This window comes from Zeus faber (assembly GCF_960531495.2).
Source record: "Zeus faber genome assembly, chromosome: 20".
Classification (NCBI taxonomy): domain Eukaryota; kingdom Metazoa; phylum Chordata; class Actinopteri; order Zeiformes; family Zeidae; genus Zeus; species Zeus faber.
The window spans coordinates 4,340,899-4,364,561 of NC_137207.1; the positions used below are offsets into that span (position 1 = coordinate 4,340,899).

The 23,663-nt window shown below is 40.9% G+C and overlaps 1 protein-coding gene across 1 annotated transcript; it reads left to right on the top strand.

The window, feature by feature from the left end:
• The first annotated feature begins 1,751 nt into the window (after positions 1-1,751).
• On the top strand, positions 1,752-23,385 carry bms1 (BMS1 ribosome biogenesis factor). Its single transcript, XM_080020850.1, has 23 exons — positions 1,752-1,763; positions 3,169-3,349; positions 3,546-3,736; positions 4,567-4,646; positions 6,443-6,631; positions 6,765-6,907; positions 7,050-7,171; positions 8,331-8,524; positions 8,842-8,984; positions 9,649-10,334; positions 10,486-10,587; positions 11,590-11,741; positions 12,352-12,433; positions 13,055-13,137; positions 13,383-13,571; positions 14,086-14,274; positions 16,573-16,753; positions 19,173-19,231; positions 19,330-19,452; positions 19,623-19,770; positions 20,546-20,721; positions 22,326-22,487; positions 23,052-23,385. Exons 2-23 carry the CDS (start codon positions 3,177-3,179, stop codon positions 23,277-23,279), a joined length of 3,795 nt encoding a protein of 1,264 aa, XP_079876976.1. The 5' UTR covers positions 1,752-1,763; positions 3,169-3,176; the 3' UTR covers positions 23,280-23,385.
• The last annotated feature ends 278 nt before the right edge of the window (positions 23,386-23,663 follow it).

A 23,663-nucleotide genomic window follows, 5' to 3' on the forward strand; every position in this document is an offset into this window, starting at 1 on the left:
TGGAATTTCCCTTTGGAGATTGATAAAGAATCTTGATCTTATCTTATCTTATCTTATCTTATTACTGGTGTTTTTGACCAGCAAGCTTATAATTTATGGGGTTTTCTTTAAATAAATTTTACCAGGCAAAAAAATGGCAATTACCAGAGCCAAACATGAAGGAAATGATGTAGTGCCGTAAAGTGTAATGCACTTTTCCCGCAATTTAGAACCCAGCACAAAAATTACATACTGCAAGAACAGGCATTTGGGCGGTGGTTGTAATGAAAGATGTGCCATTCTCCATATTACATGTCAGTGTAACATCAAAATTATTTTGAGTCTGTTATTTTAAGGTAAAAAAGTTGCATATTGTTGCTTTAATGAGCTCTGCAACATATAAATAAACTTCTGCAATGTGGATATCAAAAATTCATGCCCTTTTGCTTTCCCTTTGGAGTTTTTAAAAATTACTGTGAAGATACCGTATGGCATTTACACAAAAACTAATTTCAGCAAAGTAGCCACTACGAATGAAAATGAAATCGTTTTATTATCTTTCAATTTGCAAAAACAACATCTAGCGATAAAACAACTGAGATATTAAAAACAATGTTAGAATTAATATGGCATAACATACTACATGTATACAGGGATTGATAAAGCCCTATCTTACCCTTACCCTTCATTCTTGATTGCTTTTATGGTGTAGACAGGGCACGTGCAAATCAATGTGCGCTTGCACGCAAACACAAAATGGAGAGGCTTTGCATGATTCATGAGCCCATCAGCACTCTTCGTAGGCTTGCTAAAGCACAAAAATAAGAATGCACAACAAGTTTTGTGATTGAGGCCACTGAGATTAGGACATTCAAGGAAATTTAGCATAATCCTCCAAGCAGATTCTCTTTTGTGTTTCTCATATACAAAGAAAGAACACCAACACAAAGCGTGTGGTGACCGGCCAGTTTTGTTGATGCACTGTTGCCATGACGCCCAGATGCTGTCGGCCCACCATCTAGAATGCCCCGTCTCTTCAATAATGCAATAACTTCGAAACACGCATTAAAGCCAGAATAGAGAAGATGACGCCCTGACTCAACATTTTGATCAGCACTGATGTCAATGGTCCGTCTTTGATTGTTGCTGAACTTCACCTGATTCAATGTCTACTCAAACCGAACAAAGAGAGAGGGCAACTTATCGCATTCTTTCCTTTCTCAGCCCTCTACAAGCCTGTATTTCTTTATTTCTCTAAACATTAATTCATATCCGTTGCAACCGGCACCTTGAATATTTTATGAATCGCAGGAGTGGGGGCAACCTGTTTGATCAATCAATTCCAGGAGAATGAAAACAAAAGGATAATTCGCCAGATTTCATGTGTACACTAATTTTCCACACCAAATGTGTTCACGTGAACTGAATTCAAAAACTTCACTTCAAACCACGAAAGGTGTTCCCTGGAACTGTACTTGTTGGTGATTCATCTGCCATAATACCACCATTTCATATGGCTACATACACTATTCATTCATTCATTCATTCATTCATTCAGTCATTTATGCATACACGGTAAATTACTTGCGTGATAACGGAATGTATTAGAAAGAGAAAAATAAAGCTGAAAGTGCGGGGGAAAAAACATAAATATGGAGAAATTCTAAATTACATTTTCTTTCTCTCTGTTTGTGCGGAACCTTCGTGACAACGTCGCGTCTCCTTTGTTTCCGGCTCTGTTCATTGGACGCACCACTTCCGGGTCAGACCTGAAGCAAACACACGTGAGTAACCATATACAGCTGGATTCTCTTCAATCATTTTGCGTTTAAAGTGATCACGACTTAATGTTTCGGTTCTTCTGAGAAGCGTATTTGTTATTAACAAAATGAGAGTCAGAACTGTGAGAGATTATGTCAAAACTGACTTAGTGAAGCAGGGGTAAATGCATAAAACAGAATGAAAACCCAAATCTGTATACACAGGACAGATTTCATATTATATTTGCATGCATACACAACTAGCCAATTGTTGGTACAGCCGGCGTTTTGATACATTGCCTTCATTTTTGGCCTTTGATATAATGGCATTTTATTCCTTATTTTTTAGTTATCTTTTGGCTTTATTGCGTATTTCCAGTTGTCAAATAAAACTCAATTTATAGAGCACCTTTCAGGCAAGCAAATGCAATTCAAAGTGCTTCACATAAAGTGGACAGATTACAATATGGCAATCAAGAAACGTAGGGGAATTTTTTTTTACAAAGAAATAAAAATCGGGATAAAAAAAAGCAATACAAATATATATAGTACATACAATTTAATTCAAATTATAACACAGGGAATATATATATTTATATATATATATATATATATATAAAAATAAAAATAAAATACACCCAGTCAGAACCACTCCTTATGTTAATGCGGATGAAAGTATATTTAAAAACACAAATTTCTCAGCTGTATTAGTTATACAAAAAATATAAATTGTAGACTTACTGCCATGCCACTTGACTTAAGTGGAGGCAGCAGGCTTGAAAAAAGTCTTAAGAGAAAAAGCAGAAATGTATAATTCTTATTACATCACATTAAATACAAATAGTGTAACATCTGTGACAGAAGGGTTCCAGCAAGAGTGAAGGGGGAGGTCTACAGGACAGTAATGAGACCAGCTATGTTGTACGGTTTAGAGGCGGTGGCACTGACAAAAAGGCAGGTGGCTGAACTGGAGGTGGCAGAGTTGAGGACGTTGAGATTTTCATTGGGAGTGACAAGGATGGACAGGATTAACAATGAGTACATTTGAGGGACAGCTCAGGTTGGACAGTTTAGTGGAAAAGTGAGAGAGGCAAGATTGAGATGGTTTGGACATGTATGTAGGAGAGGTGAGTTACATTGGGAGAAGGATGCTGAGAATGGAGCTGCCAGGCAAGAGGAAACGGGAAAGGCCAAAGAGAAGGTTTATGGATGTGGTGAGGGAGGACATGAAGGCGGTTAGTGTAAGGGAGGAATATGTGCAGAACAGAAGGTATTGGAAGCAGATGATCCGCTGTGACGACCCCTAACGGGAGCAAACAAAAGCAGAAGTGTAACATTTAATTGTATAATCGTACTGCCTTGTCACCTGCTATAATGATGTTTTTTCTCTTCTCGATAAACATTTCAATTTCATTTTTTGTTTTCTAAGGTGCCAAGATGGATGGGAAAGTGAAAGAACATAAGCGACACCAACAGAAGCACAGTGGGCCCAAGTCCGAGAAGAAGAAGTCCAGGAAACAAGGCCCGGTGGAAGAGCAGGATGAACACAGGCGGAATCCCAAAGCGTTCGCAGTGCAGTCTGCTGTTCGCATGGCAAAAACCTTTCATAGGTCGGCAGTGATTCAAACTCACCCTCCAACCATCTAAATGATTTCACTCACTTGTCTGTAAACATATTTTGTCAGTGTTTTAAGTCTAGTGTGTCAGACTTTGCAAGATTATTAATCTAGCCAGCTAGTTCAGGTGCCCAATTATCATGTATGCATCATGACATTTTGCACGTGTTGTTGCTGCTGTTGTTTTCAGAGCCCAGGACATAAAGGCCAAAAAGCACCACATTCCCCATGTCGACCGCACTCCTGTGGAACCACCACCGATAGTGGTTGTAGTGGTCGGGCCGCCCAAGGTGGGGAAAAGCACCCTTATACGATGCCTAATAAAAAACTTCACACGGCAGAAACTTGGGGACATCCGTGGACCAGTGACTATTGTATCTGGTAAGTTTTGCTCTTAAGTTTTGCTCTTCTCTCAAATGTTTGTCTAATGCAGCGAGCTGGGTGTTTGTGTCTGCTGCGCATTGAGATGTTGTTGTCTAGCTGTTAATCACTTACATCTTGGGTTTTAAATGCATTTGTTTATTTATTTATTTATGGTTTGGGCTTTACAGTTACACAATGTGTAACTGAAAATTACATTTGGGAACTGACATTTTTCCATTCAAACGATTGTTAAATCTTTGTCTGCTTAATACATACTTAATAAACGTCATAGGCCTCTCATGATTGTGAAATTTTAGTTGACACTTGTAATATAAATTATTGCGATGAATTTTTTAATTAAAGCCTGTGGTAGTCTAATAATGCACATCCACCCTAGGAAGGAAACATCTGGTCATAAAGTTTTGGGTAGACAGTTTTTAATTGATGAAGTACACCAACGTTGCATATTATTTGTGGAAGCATTTTTGACATTGAGCACTTCACCTGTCCCTTGTGCACTTAATCTTCACATAGGAAAAAAAAATCTCTGCATGGTGTCATGACCCTGCTTATTTGTCCGTTTGATTTGCAAACTTATTCATAATGCAAATTTTCCTTTTTCTTTTTTAAATCACACTCAAAAGCTGTGAAGGAGTTGTATGGAAAAAATACCTAATCTTGGAATAGTTTCTGATAAGAGGGTGGGAATACTACGACTATGAAGAATATAAGTAGAAATTAGCTGGTGGGTTGATTTAACTAACACATTGTACTTTCCAAATGTATCCAGTTTAGATATTGTCGTCATCTACCTTGAATGTAATAACTAATTCCGTTTTATATCTTAGGTAAAAAACGACGGCTTACATTCATTGAGTGTAACAATGATATCAATACAATGATTGACCTTGCAAAAGTAGCTGACCTGGTAAGTGTGGAATTCTGCATTGATCTAAATGAATAAATATGTATCTATGAATGTGTAATATATAGGGATGAACAATTAATCAAACTCAAACCGACATTGCAATGTAAGAGAATGCAATTTTTAAATTGAAAAGGCTGCATGCGATTAAAAAAAAAAATAATAATAATAAAATAAATTGCCAAGTTGCAGCAAGTGTTATTTTAAATTAAATGTAAAAACAATTCTAAAAGACGATCAATACATTTTGTCTGCAGTATTCAAAACTGAATTTCCCATTAGACACATCAACCCATGATGGCTTTGAGAGAGAGCACATCTATAGAGATCTGTTTCTGTTTGGTAGTGATCAATGATCTGTTAACTGAGTGATCAATGGCTGATCACCTGGTTTCCACTCGCAGTTTTATTGATAATTATTAGTGTTTAATTATATTATTACTTACTGCAACTTATCCGAACTGTACCACGCAAGACCACTGTGTCTAAATCCTCCTCGGCTTCCACGCTACAAGCACCACAACAGCCTCCATGCAATTAATAAATAGGAAAAAAAAAAACTTTTATATCAAACCACAGTTTTTATTTAAGACATTTAGATTAATTTAAGTGTGATATTCCAGAGTGGGTGGCACCTACCATTGCAGGCGCAGCAGGCATGCACAGAAGAGTCCACTCGATGCTTTCTCTATGTAATACATACATAATTTGTGTATAATAATACATTTGTGGTTGCAATGGTAATACTAATATTGTGATGCTCATAATAATTATTTACAAATATAGCTGCAGGCAGCAATACACAGGTCCATTATTGACACCAATTACAAATTTTCGAGTTCCCATGGAACGGGGCGTAGTTTGCGCTGTCGCTCGTCTTTATTTCAGCTTTACGTCAGCATCGGCTGATGTAATGACACGGGTTTTTCCAAGTCCTGGTGACGGGCAGAATTACTACTACAAGTTGATACACTAGTTGCGTGTTAGTACTTTATCCTAAAAATTAGAACATGGCTGTACTACCTGTGGTGCATAGAGTCCTGCCTCGTAGTGTCTTTGTTGCCCAGTTTGAACGTTCCCAACAACACAGTTCCATTCAAATGGATTAAACATTGCACGTCCCTCAGGGACATTTCATCAACTTTTTAAACTTTTGGGACTAAAATCATTTAAAATCATCAACATTTGGACCCATTGCTCTGGAGCAGCAGGCGAACTTCATGTGAGGACACAAAAACAGAATGTTTTTCACTGTTTTCAACTCCTACAGTTTGTGGCTCAAATGCCGCTAAAATAAGGAGGGTCATGGCACCGGGTTAGATGCGAACAGAATGCATTTATTTAAAAGACACAAAATATCAAACGCAAATCCCCCCGATGCCAAACAGGTAAGACGATATACACACACACACGCACAGTTTGCAACCACTACAGACCGATGGAGCCTACACCACGCAGCTCGCATGATGCGAATGGGTTTCCAGAGCCACAACCTGCACATATAACAAATTGGAATTATTTAATACTGTACATCATGCTTTTCATTCCATAATAACATATTAGTAGTAGCCTTATTGTAAAATGGTGTGATGGAGTAAATGGTGGTTTTAAGAAATTTGACTCTTGCGGAAATATTTTTTGTTAATGTGGCTCCTGTTCTGGGACAGGTTGAGTACCACTGCTATAGAATTGCTTGTATTTAGTGAATAATACAGAAGATAAGGAACTTGGGAAAAAAAAATCCCATAAAAATCCCAATTGGAATCTTTTCCGAGTCATTTCCTCTGCTTGGTCGCCAGGTGTTGATGTTGATCGACGCAAGCTTTGGCTTTGAGATGGAGACCTTTGAGTTTCTCAACATCTGCCAGGTCCACGGCTTCCCTCGCATCATGGGTGTGCTCACACATCTGGATTCCTTCAAAAACAACAAAACTTTGCGCACGACCAAGAAAACCCTCAAGCATCGCTTCTGGACGGAAGTCTACCAGGTAATGGACTGCTTTAAAAGCTGCACAGCCAAAGTGTTATTTGGAGTGAGAGCATCATGCAAAATGTTGTTTGAATGCACAACCAATTCAGCCTTCGTGCAGGTGTGCAATAATGGTGAATTTCTTTCCCTAGGGAGCCAAGCTGTTTTATCTCTCTGGTATGGTCTACGGTGAATACCAAACGCAGGAGGTGAAAAATCTGGGTCGTTTCATCTCCGTCATGAAGTTCCGTCCTCTGGTGTGGCAGATGTCCCACCCTTATGTGCTGGCTGATCGGTGGGTGCAAATGCGGACTGAACCCAAACCCATAGCTTTATCGCAAAACATTATCTGAACACTTGTTGGGGCCCGGCATTTGTAATTCTGTTAATCCATGGTTTTCTTCAGTGCTCATTCACTTGTTTCTCTAATCATTCAGTATGGAGGACTTGACTGACCCTGAGAAGGTGAGGGTGGATCCCAAGTGTGACCGAACGGTGTCCCTGTATGGCTACCTGCGAGGGACCTATTTAAAAAACCAAAGCCAGGTCCATATCCCAGGTAACGCATTTCTTAGTCTCACTTGTTGGAGATACCGGTACGTTTCATGTGATTGTTGGTCAGTGAAACGGCTCCAGTCACGTTTTTACCCAAGAGGTGGTCTGCCTATGAGGGATGACACCAAGAGGTGTAACTGTCTACTAATTCTACAGAAGCCAACAGTTACACCAACTGTTGGCTTCTGTAGAATTTTGTGGAGAATTGATACCAATCTGTGAATAGAAATTGCAATTCATTGCAATTATGCTACCCTTGCCTGAAAATGTCTGCATTTTGGTTACCCCTTGTGCAGAAGTGATCTCATACGATTTATCTTTTTTGAACTCTTGTGGGAACTAATGTATTTTGCAAAGATCAGTGCATTCTCTTGAGGTTTTTCTTTAACGAGGGTGTGCATGAACTGAACATATCTTGATAACCATATATATGACGGTATAGCATGTTTTCTGTATATTCAATTAATAAATAGTTTATTTGATTAAAAAAAAACACTTGGAAAAGCCTCTTTGTGATACGCCGCTGCACAGGAAGGCCCATGTCAGGGCTCTCAAATACACAGGAGAGTCAAAATAATCTTGAAAAAATTAGCTCTCTATATATATATATATATATATATATATATATATATATATATATATATATATATATATATATATATATATATATCAAATTCCGACTTATTTGCAAAATTGAAGATCTAAACTTTAATTTACTGAAACCTTGAACTCAAATGCGATCAAACAAAGCGCCTTGGGTTTGGCTGGGTCGTAACCCTCACCTTATGTTATGGCAGCACGGTAGCAGACAGCCAAATGTTGTAACAATCCACGAATGGCGCCATCATGCAATTTGAGATATCCTTATCAAACACAAATTGGTGTTAGCGATGAAACATGATCGTTTTTTCATCAACACACTTTTAAAAAGTTATAAACAAAAGACAGGGTTATTTGACCCTGTTTGTTTACATCCACTTCAACGTGCAGGTACTGTGACTCCAAATGATTTCAAAAATCGCTGTAAAGCAGTTCTGCCACCGATATGCAACATATAGATAGAAACGGTATCTTAAATATACTCAATCTATTGTCTTGCGATGTATATCGTCATATCACACAGCCCTACCTGCTGCAGATGTCTTGTGTTATACGGTTCACAGGAGTGGGTGACTTTGGCCTGGCCGATGTGGGATTCCTGCCAGACCCATGTCCCTTGCCAGACGCCCAAAAGAGGAGGACCTTGAACGAAAAGGAGCGCCTGCTCTATGCCCCCATGGCGGGGGTGGGGGGTGTCGTCTACGACAAGGATGCGGTTTACATCGACATTCCAAGCAGCCATGTCAACCAGGAGCAGGTGTGTCTTGCGTGTTTACTCGCTTGGTTCTGATTGAGCTGCAATGGCACGCAAAATCTACATTTGGTTACGTAGTTTATTATTCTGCGGTCACGGGCGGAAAAAAGAATTGCAAAATTGGGGAAACCATAAGGTTCCCAAACAAGAGATAGGATCTAGGGGGAGCGTCATCCTTGTGTATGTTCATAGGAATGTGCAAAAGTACACAGCCAGAACAACGTGGGCAAATGCTCTATTCGTTGGGTTTTGTACCCGACCGACTGTCGGGTACAAAACCTCTACAAGTCAGAACTGTGATCCGCTTATGCTTTCAACAGGAGGAAGCGCGTCCCAGTACAGAGCTGGTCCAATCTCTCATTGACACGCACACCACGCTGGATTCCAAAATGGCTGCCAGTATGGTTTCTCTGTTCAAAGGTGCCACCACCTTGGCAGACACTGATGTTGAGCATCAAAAATGGTTAGTGATGTTTGTCCCCTTTTTTCTTTCGTTTGTCAACGTGCACAGCAAATTAAAAGACTGCAATGCTATTGTTGATTCTGCTTAATGATGAATTATTTTTTATCAATACTCAAAATTGACATTGATATTTTAGTAGCAAAAGAGGACAGTGAAGGATTTTTCTGTGTATTCTGGATGTCAATTCTCCTGTTTGGATTGGAATTTTAATACCAAACATTGATTTCTAATTCAAGTTCCTGACACAAAAGTTTGCGGTTTAGATGAGACATTTAGGGGGTTTTTTAAGACTGGGGTTCTCAACCTTTTTGTTTCAGCATGAGTGAACATCAAATGGATTATATAGGAATGATTATATTATTACCTATAGGGCTGTGGCGGTATGAATTTTTTCTTACCGCGGTAAAATGTAACGTATAACCACAATACTGCGGTTACACATTGCTGAAACTGCTGCAAAGCTGTAGTGACGAGCGGAGCAACTGAAGTTTTGTTTCTCCAGAAGCACTTGAAGCTAGGATATAAGACCGTAACAGTAATGATGATAACGGTGTGTGTGTGTGTGTGTGTGTGTGTGTGTGTGTGTGTGTGTGTGTGTGTGTGTGTGTGTGTGTGTGTGTGTGTGTGTGTGTGTGTGTGTGTGTGTGTGTGTGTGTGTGTGTAGGGCGGAAGACGGGCCTCAAGAGAACCGCGTATGGGATCCTGCGACCAACAGAGAAAGGAGGAAGATGGTATTTGCAAATGAAGTTCAACTTGAAGGTGCAGATGAATCCAGCGGTAGCCAAGATGAAGAGGAAGATGATGATGACACTGACAACGACAATGATAAGGAGGAAGAGTGTGACAACAACGATGATAAGGAAGAAGAGTGTGAGGGAGAAGACGAGTTTGACACAAAGAAAGGAGAGAACCGATCCACGCCAATCAAGGAGGCCCTCGCTCCGCCTGTGAAGAAGCAGAAGGTTGTCGACCAGAAAGAAGTGGGAAAATTGTTTGAGATGCCTGCTTTTGCAGACAGCGAGGATGAGCTGGAGCTTGGCGAAGAAGAGGGGAAGCGGGAGGAAGAAAGTGGCGATGGCGAGGAAAGTGCGGAGGACATCTCTGATTCGGAGGGCGAATCCGGTCGTGCCGCTTACACTGGGGCAAAGGACTCTGGTCACTGCTCCGAAGAAGAGGGTGGCCAAGGGACTGATGATGATGATGATGATGATGATTATGATGACGACGATGAAGAGTCAGAAGATGAGTCAATGGAAATCCCTGTCGAGGCACCCACAACCACTGAAAAGCCCATCGAACTGCCGGAGGCTACTGTGACAGAGGAAGGAGAAGTAGCTTATGAAACTGAAGGTATCAGCGACACCATTTTCAACTTTTAGCGTTTCTTTGACTTAAAAATTGTTTTGTTTTTTTTCCCCCCAACTCTGACTTTCCTGTCATTTATAACTGTCCATTGCACACTCCTCTACTATTCACTCTATTTATGCCTTTGCGGTCATAGGGGCCTTGCGGTGGAAGGAGGACCTTCAACAGAAGGCATCCGAAGCCTTCCTCAGGCAACAACAAGCAGCCCCAAATCTGCGCAAGCTTGTGTATGGGACGGGTGAGTCGGCTCATGTAACGACACTATCTGATCCGTATCGTGATCTGTATTTACAATTGCACATAACATTTGTATGTTGGACATTAAATATTACTAATTTAGCATACCATAATCGTACCACAATTCGTACCGTTTCTGACAAAGGATCTGGGGTCAAAAGAGCCATTTTCCACTGGCAATTTTATGATCTATGCTTTTATGTGACTGTAGTGCTCTTAACTTGGGAAGTGTCCAGTTGAAGTGGCATGAGATTGATTGTGTTGGGCCCAGAATTCCATTTGAAACGGCATTGAAAACTTCCATTCAAAGTTTTTGTTTTCTTTGTTTTGGTTTGTTTTTAGTGTTTTTTTCGCAGTATAATTATTTTCTCGAAAAAATGCCTTCGTCCCAATGATGACATTTTTTTCCTGGTCAGTTCAATGTTTTTTACTGTCATGAGCACAACAAAATTGCAAGGAAACAGATATTGCTGGTTACGAAATTCTTATACATGGTGTCAGCCGCAACATTGTTAAAGTCTGACATTTTTATAAAAATAGTATACAAAATTGTCAAAAGTAAATTTTTTTTAAACCCGTTAAAAACAAGCTTGCAAACAATACAGAAATGTTAGCTTAATAAAAAGAATATATTTACAAGTGCCAGCTACAAAAAGTATAAACTGTGTGTGTGTGTGTGTGTGTGTGTGTGTGTGTGTGTGTGTGTGTGTGTGTGTGTGTGTGTGTGTGTGTGTGTGTGTGTGTGTGTGTGTGTGTGTGTGTGTGTGTGTGTGTGTGCATATACACACATGTATACACACATATATGTGTGTGTATATATATATTTTTTTAACAAAGTAATCTCGCTGATTGCCCCTTTAATGACAGCTGTCATGAAATCTCTAGACAGGTGCCTATTAAGATATTCTTTATTAGTAAACAACATGATGTACATAATGTTCTACTTTTAGTTACTAATGTCCAATTAAAAAAATATATTTTTGTGGGTGTTTGTACATTTCAGTTGCCGAGGACGGTGCTGATGAGGGTGGCGGTGAGGAGCTGGGAGGCTTGTTCAGAGTGAGCCGCCCCGAGAAGGGCAGAAAGTGCTGGGCCGACGCCACCGACTGCTCCCACTTCCACCCCAACGGCCTACATGACTGGGGTTTGGAAGAGGTCAGGAAAACCGTGTGTTCGTGAGGTGGCAGTGAGAGAGGAAGATTGTAGGACTGTCCACTCCTTCATATCAACAGCAACAGCACTTTGTCAGCAGTGTTAAAATTACACATATCAAGGACAACACAATTGAGGATCCACAGATCAGTTTTACACAGCCATTCTATGCTACTGTAAAGTGTGCACATTTCTTTTTTGAACGGTGGATTTGTGGACAGGCATGCAACAATAAGAGGGCAGCCCTCCCAGTGAGGAAGCCCCACAGTCAGCTTATCTGTTGCTCTGGCAATAAACATAAGTTAAGACAGTACTTTAGTGATTGCGCAAAGAGGAAATTTAGGCATTGCAGCAGCTCAATAGGAAACGCATAAGGTAAGAAGTAAGAATAGGAGAAGTACTCTGAAATCACAATATATACGTACAGAAAGAAATCCAACAGTAAAAAATTGAATTAGCGATAATACTAATAGTATACAGCTCAAGAATGTACGGCATAATAACTTCAGTGAAATGCAAGAGAACAGGTTTGATGGAAATATGAGATTTTCAATATGTATGTAACATTGGGGATTTTTTCCATCGCAAGCTTTTTTTTGTTTTGTTTTGGCAGATGCTGAATTCCATAAGAGATTGCTTTGTTACAGGGAAATGGGACGACAGCCAGGATGCTGCAACACTTCTAAAAGAGGACGGTGAGAACTGAAACCATTTCTGTAAAAAATCAAACACGGCAGCCTTGTTGAAAGACTCGTTGGTTTTAGTTTGTTCATGCCAGGTAGTTCAGTCTACTTTCGTCCACGGACCACAGTAGAACCCTGTTGATCCAAACCTCGCTTATCAGCCAACCAATCCAGCACTGCTAGATCCCACTTGTATGATTTAGGAGTTTTAATGCTGCTCTGTGAGCAACTCCAACCAGACACTCTCCATGCAGATGTTGAAAATGTTCTCCTGCCGCCCTGACTCAGTGAAGCATTTATATTTCCACTGCCTCAGCGCCGCAAGGCCATTTCATCATCGGATGATCTCAATTTGCCTATAACAACATCGGGGAAATTAGGTTATTTTCTTTGTACTTTGCTTTATTTCATCTCTGCACCCTTGGGAACGCCAGCCAGACAGTTGGCCTTGCCTGAAAACAAGGCGGGCGTGGCCAGCATGACCAACTGATCTCCACCAAAAGCAATTCCAACTTGAGCATGTGTAAAACCACTGGGCGTTAAGTGGTCGCTGCAAGCAACAAAAATTGTCCCAAAAAAATGGAATTACTTCATATCCCTATCCCCTTAACAACCACCCCCCCCCCCCTTTAGAGGATCTCTATGGGGATTTTGAAGACTTGGAAACGGGAGTGGTCCACACGGGCAAAGCAGAAAAGCAGGAGGACCAGTCTGAGGTACTTCCTTTTAAAGTTGGCTTCATAAAACAAAAAAAAAACAATTTATATAGAATGCTGTCCTACTTTTTATTATGTTCTAATAATTATGCTAACTCTGTTCAAATGAGCGTTTAATAATTATCTTCTAAGCTTGTTATTGTGTTGTCTACGTTGTTATTGGAACACTAATCACTTCTACCTTTCCCAGATGGAGTATTTTGTTTATACTTACACATCTTGATTTCACTGCATGGTGTGACCAGGTTGAAAGCAATGAAGGTGAGAGTGGAGATGATGGCAAAGAGAGCATAAAGTTGGAAAACAATGAGGTCCAGAAGAATAAGCGTCTGGAGAAGAAGCGAAGGCTGAAGGAGCGCTTTGATGCCGCCTATGATGAAGGAGAGGCCACTTATTTTGACGACCTGAAAGAGGAGATGCAAAAACAGGCTGAGGTAACCCCCACCCCCACACACACACACACACACACACACACACTTCTTTAACTCAAGCCTGGTGAATGGTTCTTTTAAGTATTTAAAGACTGCCGGTGCCAATTCGAAAGTAGGGAAAATTCACTACGTCCTCGTGTTCATCACTGCATCACATGGTTTTTAGTCCACATTTCCTACCCTAGTGTTGCATGGATCTGGTATTTTATTTTTTTTTAAATGATATAGATATGAATTACTTCTTTGTAATGTCATTTCTCTAGACTATCTCCAATAAGGATGCATCTGATGTTGCCAAGCTAATGTACTTCAGAAAATTGTTTATCTATTTAAGGAAGGCCAGATAGCCTGTATTTTCCCCAAACGGGGATTGAAAGACATGGTCAATCAGCTGGTCAAATGGTATATTAAATGTGATATGAAATGTACTATTTAACAATTGAAGTCACCCTCAAGTGTGCTTTAATGGAGTTGAAGACTATACATTCCTTATTTTTATTTATTTTTTTGTCTTAAGTTAAACCGAGCAGAGTTTGAGGACGTGGAGGATGAGACCAGAGTGCAGTACGAAGGCTTTCGGCCTGGGATGTACATACGTTTGGAAATCCCGTCTTTGCCTTGTGAGTTCGTCACCAACTTCGATCCCCACTACCCCATCATTCTCGGTGGTCTGGGCTCAGGCGAAGGAAACGTAGGATACCTGCAAGTAGGTGCCATCATTGAATTGTGAGCTTAAGTGAATGTGGCTTGAATGCCTTTTGAATGTATACTGTACCCTTTTTGTTACTTTAATTTAAATTGTTTTCACTGGATTCATTAAATGATAGGTTCGCTTTCTTTCAACCCAGGCCTTCTTAAAATGTTGGTACCCATCATTTAGAGTTGTTCGTAGCGCAACCTCACTAGAGCTGCTTTCACACATGAACTCTTCCCCAGGGCAGCTGCCCGCTGTTTTATCAGCAAAGATATGCGGCCGATAAACATCTCACAGGGGTATGGATTTAACGATTTTATCTGCGAGCTTGAGCCGAGGTACATGGATGGTCCTAAGCCTTCCGACCATCTCCAACAGAGACTGAATGTCCATTAGAGGTTCCCAACCACGGGGCTGTGGACCGTGCCGGATGGTTGGTGGTTGGGGCTGAGAACGTAGGCGGGAATTTTTCCAGAAGCGATCAGCGAACTGCACCCATCTACACCGCGTTCCAAATTGTTATGCAAATAAGTTTTAAGTGTTATAAACATTACATTTTTTGTTTTTCAATTAAACTGATGGATGGTATTGTGTCTCAGGGCTCTTTGGATCACTGAAATCAATTTCAGACACCTGTGATAATTAGTTTGCCAGGTGAGCCCAATTAAAGAAAACATTACCTAAGGACGTTCCACATTATTAAGCAGGCCACAGGTTTCAAGCAATATGGGAAAGAAAAAGGATCTCTCTGCTGCCGAAAAGCGTCAAATTGTGCAATGCCTTGGACAAGGTATAAAAACATTAGATATTTCACGAAAACTTAAGTGTGATCATCGTACTGTGAAGAGATTTGTGGCTGATTCAGAGCACAGACGGGTTCGTGCAGATAAAGGCACAATGAGGAAGGTTTCTGACAGACAAATTCATCAGATTAAGAGAGCAGCTGCTAAAATGCCATTACAAAGCAGCAAACAGGTATTTGAAGCTGCTGGTGCCTCTGGAGTCCTGTGAACCTCAAAGTGTAGGATCCTCCGCCACCCCTAACCAATGCTCACAAGCAGAGACGGTTGCAGTGGGCCTAGAAATACATGAAGACTCATTTTCAAACAGTCTTGTTTACTGATGAGTGCCGTGCAACCCTGGATGGTCCAGATGAATGAAGTAGTGGATGGTTGGTGGATGGCCACCATGTCCCAACAAGGCTGCAACGGCAGCAAGGTGGCGGAGTCATGTTTTGGGCCAGAATCATGGGGAGAGAGCTGCTAGGCCCCTTTAGGCTCCCTGAAGGTGTGAAAATGACCTCGAAAAAATATATAGAGTTTCTGACTGAGCACTTTCTTCCATGGTACAAAAAGAAGAACCGTGCCTTCCTTAGCAAAATCATCTTCGTGCATGACAATGCACCATCTCATGCTGCAAAGAATACCTCTGTGTCATTGGCTGCTATGGGAATAAAAGGAGAGAAACTCATGGTGTGGCCCCCATCCTCCCCTGACCTCAACCCTATTGAGAACCTTTGGAGCATCCTCAAGCAAAAGATCTATGAGGGTGGGAGGCAGTTTGCATCAAAACAGCAGCACTGGGAGGCTATTCTGACATCCTGCAAAGAAATTCAAGCAGAAACTCTCCTAAAAATCACAAGTTCAATGGATGCAAGAATTGTGAAGGTGATATCAAAGAAGGGGTCCTATGTTAACATGTAACTTGGCCTGTTAAGATGTTGTTGATTGAAATAGCTTTTGGTTTCAGTAAATATGACCTCCTAATGCTGCAAATTCAACAAATGACCATTTTCAGTTCTTTATAACCTATACATTGTTTTGAAACTCTGTTGTGCATAATAATTTGGAACAGTGCATTTTGAGTTTTTTATTTTTGAAAAAAATACTGTTATCATTGGGAGGTTTGTTCAGTAACATTCGAATTATACCCTAACGGTTGATGACTTGGAAATTATACTGACTGTCATTTGCATCGACTATTTAGAAAAATCAGAGAAAAATATAATTTGCATAATAATTTGGAACGCAGTGTACAATAAAAACGCACTGCTTTTATTTGGAGAAAAGATCGCTCTGATCTGAGCTGCAGCCCACCCCCCCCCCCACACACACACACACTTAAAATTTTTAAAAGATATTTGAATATAGTCAAACTTGTGTTTTTCCAAAAGGAATATACAAAGGTGACTTTTTGAGAAACATACCACTCTGCATGTTTTAGCCTTAAAAAAAAAAGTTGAATAACAAACCTATTAATCGTTGATAACGTTTCAAGAAATCCTAAGTAAATGCCCATTGTGTCCATTAGATGCGGTTGAAAAAACACCGTTGGTACGAGCGCATCCTGAAGACCCGAGACCCCCTCATTCTGTCCTTGGGCTGGCGACGCTTCCAGACAATTCCTCTTTACCACATCGAGGATCACAACGGCCGACATCGCCTGCTGAAATACACACCCCAACACATGCATTGCGGTGCCTCAATCTGGGGTAAGACTCAACGGGACCATTTATTTGTTTGTTTGTTTATTTACAGTGGGGCAAAAAAGTATTTAGTCAGCCACCAATTGTGCAAGTTCTCCCACTTAAAAAGATGAGAGAGGCCTGTTATTTTCATCATAGGTTCACTTCGACTATGAGAGACACAATGAGAAAAAAAAATCCAGAAAATCACATTGTCTGATTTTTAAAGAATTTATTTGAAAGCTATGGTGGAAAATAAGTATTTGGTCAATAACAAAAGTTCATCTCAATACTTTGTTATATACCCTTTGTTTGCAATGACAGAGGTCAAACGTTTTCTGTAAGTCTTCACAAGGTTTTTTACACACTGTTGCTGGTATTTTGGCCCATTCCTCCATGCAGATCTCCTCTAGAGCAGTGATGTTTTGGGGCTGTCGCTGGGCAACATTGACTTTCAACTCCCTCCAAAGATTTTCTTTGGGCTTGAGATCTGGAGACTGGCTAGGCCACTCCAGGACCTTGAAATGCTTCTTACGAAGCCACTCCTTCGTTGCCTGGGCGGTGTGTTTGGGATCATTGTCATGCTGAAAGACCCAGCCACGTTTCATCTTCAATGCCTTGCTGATGGAAGGAGGTTTTCACTCAAAATCTCACGATACATGGCCCCATTCATTCTTTCCTTTACACGGATCAGTCGTCCTGGTCCCTTTGCAGAAAACCAGTCCCAATCATGATGTTTCCACCCGCATGCTTCACAGTAGGTATGGTGTTCTTTGGATGCAGCTCAGCTTTCTTTCTCCTCCAAACACGACAAGTTGCGTTTTTACCAAAAAGTTCTATTTTGGTTTCATTGACCATATGACATTCTCCCAATCCTCTTCTGGATCATCCAAATGCTCTCTAGCAAACTTCAGACGGGCCTGGACATGTACTGGCTTAAGCAGGGGGACACGTCTGGCACTGCAGGATTTGAGTCCCTGGCGGCGTAGTGTGTTACTGATGGTAGCCTTTGTTACTTTGGTCCCAGCTCTCTGCAGGTCATTCACTAGGTCCCCCCGTGTGGTTCTGGGATGTTGCTCACCGTTCTTGTGATCATTTTGACCCCACGGGGTGAGATCTTGCGTGGAGCCCCAGATCGAGGGAGATTATCAGTGGTCTTGTATGTCTTCCATTTTCTAATCATTGCTCCCACAGTTGATTTCTTCAGAACAAGCTGCTTACCTATTGCAGATTCAGTCTTCCCAGCCTGGTGCAGGTCTACAATTTTGTTTCTGGTGTCCTTTGACAGCTTTTTGGTCTTGGCCATAGTGGAGTTTGGAGTGTGACTGATTGAGGTTGTGGACAGGTGTGTTTTATACTGATAACGAGTTCAAACAGATGCCATTAATACAGGTAACGAGTGGAGGACAGAGGAGCCTCTTAAAGAAAAAGTTACAGGTCTGTGAAAGCCAGAAATCTTGCTTGTTTGTAGGTGACCAAATACTTATTTTACCGAGGAATTTACCAATTAATTCATTAAAAATCCTACAATGTGATTTCCTGGATTCTTTCCCCCCATTCTGTCTCTCATAGTCGAAGTGTACCTATGATGAAAATTACAGGCCTCTCTCATCTTTTTAAGTGGGAGAACTTGCACAATTGGTGGCTGACTTAATACTTTTTTGCCCCACTGTATATGTGTTTGTTTGTTTGTTTGTTTATTTAACAAACTTTTGACAATTCAAACAATATGGTGAGAGACCAGCCTCACCTGACAAAGATGTTCTCGCACAGAAAACCTAAATATGTGATTTAGTATGTATATCACTCTGTTTAGGGAATATTTTCCCTCAGAGTTATAGGTAAGTTCTGTGAGTGTTTTACTAGCAAAATGCAATAATAGGCCAATACACACATTGTTTTGAAAAGGTGGAATTGAGACGGAATAAGCAAACCATAGTTATTGCACAATCAAGTAATTTTGACAAACTTTCTTTACGCAAGGGTCTTCAAGCATGGTGGTCTCACTATTATTATACTATTATTACAACGGAAACATTTCAGTATTTTAATGTTCAGCCTCGCCAAGACCAAAGAATGAGCGCCCATAACTTGTTCTGGGTCTGAAAAACGATCTAATCGATGCATCTTTATATATAAAGTTACATTTATTCATTGATCCAGACGCTTTTGTCCAAAGCAACTTACAGTACATGAGAGGCTAGAAACAATCAAAGCATACATCGACCATTGGAGCAACCTCCAACTGAAGTGCCTGAGCACGTGTTTCTAAATTCAAACGGATGTAAGTGCAAGATGGCTGTAAGGAATCAGACTCAAATTAGTTCTAAGTTAGCTTTTTTTGACGTTGTAGAGATTGGTTGCTGTCTTGTGGGCAATTTTTTTCCCAATTTTGGTCATTGTGATCTGCCACTCATCCTCTTACTCCTGTCTTTTCTTTCTCAAGGTCCGATCACGCCACAGGGCACGGGCTTCCTTGCCGTGCAGTCCGTTTCAGAAACCAAAGTAACCTTTTTTTGTTCTTCCATTTTTGAAGTTCTGATTCAAACCACATCAGAAAATAGATCAAATATTTAATTTTTATTTCTGTATCTTTTTTGCAGGCTAATTTCCGCATTGCTGCGACAGGAGTTGTACTGGAGCTGGATAAGTCCGTAACAGTAGTCAAAAAACTCAAGCTGATCGGCTACCCGTACAAAATCTATAAGAACACCAGCTTCATTAAAGTAAGTTGAGTTGAAGTGGGTTTTGATTTCATTTTAATCACGTCACAAAACTGTTGACTGCCAACCTGCCACACCTGTAGTTTCCTCCCATTCATATGAATGCCAAATCTTGGAGTTTGAAAGTGTCCCAACGTGTGGGCTATTAAACAGAGTCTGCGTGTCCCACACAGGGCATGTTCAACACCGTGCTGGAAGTAGCCAAGTTCGAAGGGGCCTCGTTGCGAACGGTGTCGGGGGTCAGGGGTCAGATCAAGAAGGCGCTCTCCACGCCCGTGGGAGCTTATAGGGCTACCTTTGAGGACAGGCTGCTCATGAGTGGTGAGTAGAAACCGGCCACCTAACACTAGTATGATATGGACTTTATTCAGTGCTTGAAGTGGGGTGAAAAATCACTGCTTTGCAAGTATTGTACGTGTTCAATTAAATGTATTTCTTTTTCAACAGGATATTATTCACATTTAAGATTGTAATCTTCTGGAAAACGGCACCAAGTGCCTTGGGTTCAGAAGTTTAGAAACAGGGTTTCGCGAATTGCCCTCTTTGTGGTACTTCCACGCTACTGCACATCACCGTTTTATCAATAAAACAAAGACCCTTTAATATAGTGCCAAACTGAAGTGTGTGTGTGTGTGTGTGTGTGTGTGTGTGTGTGTGTGTGTGTGTGTGTGTGTGTGTGTGTGTGTGTGTGTGTGTGTGTGTGTGTGTGTGTGTGAGTGAGACACCATAGTGTGTGTGTGTGACACCATAACACTGCACCAACAGAACACAGAAGGATCACACATTTTTTACCTCTCCTATTTCATTTGAGGCACTTGCAGAGCTAGTTGTCTCAGACAACTCGACCCTGCCACATGCTTCCACGTCATTATGGGCTGGCCTATTTAAGCAGCTAGTCACCTGTCCTCACCTGTTGGGCTCTATGCCTATATCCAAAGGAGGGGATTCAAGCTCATCACTCCTATATTTCTAGCTCATTAAGCATGCCTATGTTTTGTGTACACTTGGCCAGGAGTAATGAGCAGTAGAGGCCAGAAACCAATCTAGGATATCTTAATCTATTCTACAGAACTTTTTTGTTGTTGTTTTTGTTTAGATATCGTGTTCCTGCGCTCTTGGTTTCCGGTGTCCGTTCCCCAGCTTTACAACCCTGTCACCTCTCTTCTGTTGCCCGTCGGCCAGAAGGAGAACTGGTCGGGCATGAGGACTCTGGGACAGCTTAAGCACGACCTCGGCATCCGTCACAAGCCCATCGCCGACTCTTTATACAAGGTAGAGTACAGAATCATCTGGTCTTGTATTATGGAAATAAAGACACAGAACCCTCCGTTATGTAGTCAGCGACACAATTAGTGCCGCCCCCAAATAGCCGACTAAACGTTAGTCAACAAGAAGAGTCTTAGTGGACCAAGTTTTTCATTGGTCGGTTGGTCCCAGGAACAAATTAACTCTATAGAAACAATTTGAACAAAAATAAATATTCACACTCCTTGCTGGTTGTTCCGACACATTCGGAAGAATAATTGCAGTTTTTGATTGTTTGCCGGTAATAAACAGGCAGCTCTCTTCATGAAAAATAAATGTATATTTTAAAGGCTAGTTATGAGTTATTGTGTTGGTGGTGGTGTGGCGCATCAAGTAAGCCAGACGCAGCCCCGGGAAGTTCGCCTGAGGAGGGGTCCCTAACGAGGAGACGCCGACCCCGGGAAAACGATCTTCTGTATGCCACATTTAGTGCAAATTATGTCAATATGTAATTGAAATGTGTATATTAGTAAAATAATAATAGGGCCTAATAAGTTCAACGATGTAATGTTTAACCGGTGTAATTAACAGGCAGCTCATTTTGTGTGCACAGGCAGCACTTGTAAATCAAATTTCTATTTTAAAAGCTGGCTGGTTATTAGGTTTTGTATTTATCTGTAATGTAGCACAGTGTTTTCTGATGCCCCAAAAACACATACTTCAATTATTAAATTAATGTCATAAACGTGGGACGATAAGTCGACTAATAGCTTGAACTGACGACTAATATTCAACGAGGAAAATCTTTAGTTGGGGTCAGCCCCTGATACAACCTACCATTGTCAGAGGAATTGCATGGAGTTATTTTTAGATATCTTTGTTCTCCTCTTACTGAACAAAGGCAGCACCAGGTCATCATTATTTGATGTTGACCTCATGTTTTTAGTTTTGAAAAGTTTTGTTAAGGACCTATATAATCCCAAAATCGTGACACGGTTGGTGAGACGCTTTCAATTATTCACAATTTTCACATTGTTTATTTGTGTCTCATGGTGCTTCTATTCTCCTGGTGTTCAACACTTCCTGTGTACTAATTACACTGTCCTTCTACGTGGATACGTGAACCTGCCATTCGAATGAGGGCTGACTACCACTGCAGAATATACAGACATAACAGCATTCCATATGCATTTTAGTGGTACAATGGTTGTGCAGCAATTATGGGCCACATCACATGATCACGATGAAAATAAAGTGTAATACCACTTTGGTATTACATTGTACATACTGTAATAAGCTAGTAAGTACATTGTTATGCCTATTTATAATTTAGATCCTATATATCATGACAATAGTTTATCCTGTGCATAGTATCTCATTTTGAATGTTTTTATATGTCAACCCTCACCACAGATTTTGAAGGAAGATGATGATGTTTTAGCGTGAAACGTTTTTCCTGGTGATGTGAAGATATAGTTATTTCCTTATAAATACTTACATGCTGCTGGTGTTGTTGATGATGCCTACGTTGACAAAACACACAGCTGGCGTAGAAAATAAAGCCTGCTCCCGAACACGACTTTTTAATCACGTGACTAGAGACGTCTGAAATCCCTCTTCTTTCTTTGCAGCCGGTGGTGCGGGGCCCGAGACACTTCAACCCTCTGCACATCCCTAATCAGCTCCAGAAGGCCTTACCTTTCAAGAGCAAGCCCAAGCAGGAATTGGCCAAAGGCAAGACCCCGCGAGATCTCCAGAGACCCACTGTGATCAGGGAGCCACACGAAAAGAAGGTGAGGGCACAAAAGCAACTGCACTCATTGAGGTTCCTCTGCCTTATAAAGAGTGTGCCGGATGTTTTGACACATTCATCGGAGTTAATGGTAAGGGTTAGTGTTTTTTGTCTTCTGAACGACCTTTTGATTTGGATATTTGATTTGAAGTATTGGATTGAACTCAGTCTCCTCCCCCTCTTAAGACTTGCACTGCATCCTGAATGGCATACTATGTAGTATGCCAAATTAGTAGGGGAATATGTCTAGCGTGTCCGAAACTATTGTATGAATCATACGGTATAACCAACAGTGCACTATACGTTTCCCACAATGCATTGTGAGGGCAAGACGCCTATGTGATGTTATCAAGCCACGACGAACTGAATGAGCCATAGTTCTACTTACTCGCCTACTAAAGTATGTTGGACATAAGCACGAACATGTAGTCGGTAGTACGCCATTTTGTATGCAACATTGGTCTCGATTTGGGTCTCACCTTGGGTGGTCTTGACCACAATACTGATTCAAATGCAATAGTCTCTCTACACAACACTGTAATTTTTTGATTTTTATCCCCCCCAGGTGGCGGCACTGCTCACCGCCCTCTGCACGGTGCACAGCTACAAGAGCAAGAAGTCCCAGGCGGCGCAGCACGCCAAGCACAAGCTTTTCCTGCAGCAGAAGGAGAAACTCGAGGAGGAGAAACTCAAGAGGCAAAAGGAGGCCAAAAAGAAACTTTACCGGATGATGGGACAGAAAGACACCAAGAAGCAGAAGTCGAGCCTCAAGGGTGCGTCGCACCACAACTAGATGCTTGCGAGTTCTTTTTTTAAAGAGTTGTTTTTTACATCATTTACGTTTTTCAGGATTTGCAACATATTCAAAAAGGAAAAAAAATACCGCTACAGGAAAATATTCCAAGACTTTCAAAACTTGCAATAAAATGTACTATCTGAAATCTCTTTGATTCTTTAATATTTTGTAATATTTCCATTCCCCTTTTGAATAAGGGCTTTTCCTTTGCTGGCTGTAATGAAGCTATTCCCATCAAAGATAATAATATTTAAAAACTATTCCATTGATGTTATAATGGGAAAAATAGAAGGGTTGAACCTTGTTTATCTGGACTCCCTCTGGGTGGGTAGCTCTAAAATGTTCAATTGTAAACTAAAAATACTATAATCGTCAGTGTTT